This window comes from Tachysurus fulvidraco, chromosome 23 (assembly GCF_022655615.1).
Source record: "Tachysurus fulvidraco isolate hzauxx_2018 chromosome 23, HZAU_PFXX_2.0, whole genome shotgun sequence".
Taxonomy (NCBI): domain Eukaryota; kingdom Metazoa; phylum Chordata; class Actinopteri; order Siluriformes; family Bagridae; genus Tachysurus; species Tachysurus fulvidraco.
In genome coordinates, this window is record NC_062540.1 from 649,128 (window position 1) to 653,521 (window position 4,394).

At 42.6% G+C, this 4,394-nt stretch overlaps 1 protein-coding gene across 3 annotated transcripts; it reads left to right on the plus strand.

Moving 5' to 3' along the window:
- The first annotated feature begins 1,182 nt into the window (after positions 1-1,182).
- Positions 1,183-4,295, plus strand: LOC113653075 (dickkopf-related protein 4-like). 3 transcript variants are annotated; one of them, XM_027162507.2, is made up of 6 exons: positions 1,183-1,197; positions 1,423-1,513; positions 1,766-1,908; positions 3,176-3,326; positions 3,483-3,590; positions 3,707-4,295. In XM_027162507.2, exons 3-6 carry the CDS (start codon positions 1,795-1,797, stop codon positions 4,000-4,002), a joined length of 669 nt encoding a protein of 222 aa, XP_027018308.1. In that variant the 5' UTR covers positions 1,183-1,197; positions 1,423-1,513; positions 1,766-1,794; the 3' UTR covers positions 4,003-4,295. The 3 variants fall into 3 exon arrangements, with proteins under 3 accessions (XP_027018308.1, XP_027018309.1, XP_047663256.1); XM_027162508.2 differs by lacking the exon at positions 1,183-1,197 and having other exon boundaries at positions 1,447-1,513; positions 1,848-1,908; XM_047807300.1 differs by lacking the exons at positions 1,183-1,197; positions 1,423-1,513 and having other exon boundaries at positions 1,718-1,908.
- The last annotated feature ends 99 nt before the right edge of the window (positions 4,296-4,394 follow it).

Sequence of the window (4,394 nt, forward strand, 5' to 3'; positions counted from 1 at the left end):
TGATGTTTTTTGTTGGTGTTTGTGTTGGTGTTGGTATCATGTTTTTATGGTGTTTGTGTTGGTGTTTCTTTTGGTGTTTAGGGTTAAATATTTCTGTGTTTCTGTGTTTACTGTGTTTAAGCCTTGAATGTGTTAGTATTTGAGTTTGAATCGTTTAGTGTTTAGTATCCAGGGTGTTTGTCATCGGTAACATCTTGTTGTTTTGGTCTTGGGTGTGTTGAGTTTGGATGTAAATGTATGGCTCTGTTTGACTGTGTTAGTGTTGATAAGTTTGTTAGAGTTTGGCTCTGAGTGTGATGCTGTTCTGCTTTACACATTTATCTTGTGGTGTTTCAATTCATGGAATTTTTGATATAAACTCCCAAATTTCAAGCAAACAAATGTAAATTTTACAAAAACAAAAATCAAATATAAAAACATAAAAAACATTCCAAACATCCCACACTGAGGAGTATGTTAGTGGAAGGTTCGCTCCAGTTTACAGGTTTATAACCGAGCTGCTCTTCTGCACTGTCCACATGGCCCCAGACATCCTCCTGCTCCTCCGTATCACATTTCTAAAGAACATCACAGCAGGTGTTCATGATCCATGTGTGTGTGTGTGTGTGTGTGTGTGTGATTTTGGCACAAGGTATCTGGATTATGTCAGTGAAGTAAGCAAAGCCTTTAAACCTTCAGGCCAGGATTTACAGAGCAGCGAGTCTCCTGCAGACGAAAGGACGAGCGCTGAAGAAAAAAAATCTGTAAATTGCCGTCTCCTAAATGAACTCACACAAAATGAAGTGAAACAGAGACATTTAAGCAATATAATAACCAGCACCATGTTACCATAGCAACACACAACAGCCTGATTATTAACTTCACATTACTAGTAATAAAGTCTAACCTGCTTTGCTGACTCACCTGGGATTAGTGTCTCACCTGCAGACTAATGACAAAGTGGTAAACTCGAGTCACAAGTCACTTGGAGTCAAGTTACAAGTCAGCAGATTCTCAACTCAAGCCCAAGTGATGCAAATGAAGTCCTGAGATTAGCGTCTCACCTGCTGACCACCTGTTAATGACTCTCACCTGTTTACCTGTGATGAGCGAGTGGGGGGGGGGGGGGCAGGTGACAGTGATCCCACAAGATGATTTTCCCACAATGCTCTGGAGTTTGACCAGTGTGGACAGTGAGGAGTGGGGTTAAGGAACATTGTAAGTGTCTAGCATCTCTTTAGACTCTCTCTCACACACACACCCACACACACACACACACACACGCGCACACACACACAGTATTACAGAAAAACTCCCCACATCACTCCGCAGGACAACAACTGATAACCTCATAAGAGGTGTTAATGTGTGTGTGTGTGTGTGTGTGTGTGTGTGTGTGTGTGTGTGTGTGTGTGTGTGTGTGTGTGTGTGTGTGTTTATCAGATTAGCCCAGGATTTGTCAGAAAGTGACGAGCTGAAACTGAAGCTGGAGGATGTGGGTTTCACAGGACGACGAAACCAAACCCCTAAAACGGTATAAAAACAGTGCGCGCGCTCACGGTAACTCAGAGCACCGGGGAACAGCGCGCGCTCTTCATGCACATCACAGTGTGAGTGTGAGTGTGTGTGTGTGTGTGTGTGTGTGTGTGTGTGTGTGTGTGTGTGTGTGTGTGTGTGTGTGTGTGTGTGTGTGTGTGTGTGTGTGTGTGTGTGATGTGAGAAACATCCCTCAGGTTAACATTTGACATGCACACCTGAAGCTTTGCGCTTTATGTTTTATTTCTAGATCACAGATTATTAGTATTTATTTCCACCATGCGGACATGTGCATGCGGTTTCTTCACGTTGCTCGCGGTTCTCTCCTTCAGCACGAGCCAACCGCAGAGCCACTTCACCGGAGTCACGAGGACCCGTAAATACCTGTCTAAGGTAAGACGCGCACGCGCATACAGAGCCAGCACGTGCTGTTAGTTTCAGCACAGAGACCAGATTATTATTATGTTGGCTTTCTGTTTTCCGTTATAAGCTTATTGTTATTATTATTATTATTATTATTATTATTATTATTGTTATTATTATTATTATTATTATTATTATTATTATTATTATATTTTCTTCTTAGCCAAATATTTATCAAGAGTAACTCCTCCTAGGGCGTTCGAGCCACATGCACCAAATTCGGATATGTCGTAGACCCTGGTCTGAAGTTTGTTGCTTCTATTATTCTAAGCAATCGGAATTCCGGCATTCCCGGTATGGAAGCTCAAAGTGGCCTTTTTTCCCATAGACTTCCATTATAAAATTTTGAGGTTTGTAACTCGGCAAGTTTTCGAGCGATTTACACCGAACTCGGACAGGTTCTTTAGGACCTTACTCCGGACCAAATTTTTATTCCGGAGTTCCGACGGAATTTTCGGTTTTCCCGTAGTCGACGATCGAACATCCCATAGACTTGAATAGGGAATTCCGAAAAGTCCTCTAAGCTCTCACACACACAATACATCCAACATTAAGAATTGCATGTACTGTTCTATGCAGTATAATAAGTAGAATCCCATAATGACTGCAGTATTGACTTGAAATGTCCAAACCCTCAGTAGCCACATTTTGCTTAAAGTATTGGCACCCCACCGGGTATTCTGGTGACGTCACTCGACACCACATGACGTCACGTGTAGCCCCGCCCCCAAAACAAGCGAAATCAAAAATTTGCACAACATGGACATGTAACATATCAAAACACTCAGCACATTGAGGGGAACGGGTATTCGGATCACGTCACATATTTCTGTCCACTCGCATCCAAGAAGCACCGGCCTTTGCGGATACTTGCACCGTCAAAGCCAACATCAAAGTTTGTCGCGAAGAACTTTACAAATCTAGTTCGTTATTATACTCTAAAAATAAAACATGACTTTTAGTGCATCATCACCTTCTTTATTCATGTATTTGTGGAATTGTTGAATAATATAATACCACTTTAACAGTGCTGTAGTTCTTTTAAAGTTGTTATTTCATGTTCTAAATGTTTTGTGATGAACTGCGTCCCATCCAGGGAGTGTTTAAGTGTTTACACATCATGTCATGTGCTCATGGGTCGGACTCCTGGTCCACCATCAGCTTCATGATGATGATGTCAAATATTATTACATTGTGTGTGTGTGTGTGTGTGTGTGTGTGTGTGTGTGTGTTTTAGGCTTACTTTTGCAGTGCAGATAGTGAATGTGAACCAAGACTTTATTGCCAGGCCCCAGGCCACGTCCACTCTCAATGCTCACCCTGTAAGAGAAGGGGAAGGCGTTGCCGTAGAAACCAAATGTGTTGTCCTGGAAACGAGTGTCGCAACCGTAAGTAAAGTGCGCAGAAATTACACACAGACCCGAAATAACGTGGAAAATTACTTCAGTCTTCAGTATGACGAGTTTAGAGAATTTATAAAGATGCAGAATTTATGAATCAAGTTGTTTGTAAATGTTGTATTTTCTGCTCTGTCTCTCGCACAGATGTGTGTAGTCGAGTTTCAGCAGAACACACTCCAGAGCAGAAGAACAGAATCCACAGCTCTCCTGGACAACGCAAGAAAAACAGGAAGCTGAACAAACCACGCAAAGGTGTGTGTCTGTGTACGTCAGCATGTCTGCACTGTAACATAGTATTAAATAATTATAATGTGTGTGTGTGTGTGTGTGTGTGTGTGTGTGTGTGTGTGTGTGTGTGTGTGTCTCAGGTGAAATGGGTGCACAATGTGTGCGCTCGTCTGATTGTGGGCGTGGCCTGTGCTGTGCACGTCACCTGTGGAAGAGAGTGTGTAAGGCAGAGCCTCAGGACGGACAGGTTTGCTCCAACCCCTGGCGCAGGAAACACACACACACTGGTCACACACTGGAGCTGTTCCAGCTTTGTCCCTGTGCAACTGGCCTCGAGTGCAGGACGCAGAGTCACACAACAAAACACACAAACACACACAACAAATCACACCGACCTGCTGCTGCTGTCAGACTCCACACCTGCCAACAACTCTGACAGACAGACAGACAGATAGAGATGGACAGAGAGAAAGACAGACAGAGAGATGGAATGAGAGAGACAGACAGTTTTATGGCTACATCTGTGTTTGTGTAATAACACAAACACAAAATAGCACAAAGACGCAACACAGAAACAAACGAGTCCATCAGCAGATTTCAGTCCTATGTTTATTATTTCCATATTTATGCATATTCATATCCCTGTTGTTTTTAATGATATTAAATACATAGAGATGTTCCTGTATTCAACTAGTGTTACTCAATAAACAGGTTATTATTGTAGAAATATATTTTGATTGGTTTAAAATCCTGTGTGTGTGTGTGTGTGTGTGTGTGTGTGTGTGTGTGTGTGTGTGTGTGTGCGTGTGTGTGTGTGTGCGTGTGTGT

What these genes read in the sequence shown, in the direction of transcription:
- LOC113653075 (XM_027162507.2), top strand. Translation starts at nt 1,795, where the DNA reads ATGCGGACATGTGCATGCGGTTTCTTCACGTTGCTCGCGGTTCTCTCC. An exon ending in CCCGTAAATACCTGTCTAAG is followed by an intron (nt 1,909 to 3,175) that starts GTAAGACGCGCA and finishes TGTGTGTTTTAG; the next exon opens with GCTTACTTTTGCAGTGCAGA. An exon ending in GCTGAACAAACCACGCAAAG is followed by an intron (nt 3,591 to 3,706) that starts GTGTGTGTCTGT and finishes TGTGTGTCTCAG; the next exon opens with GTGAAATGGGTGCACAATGT.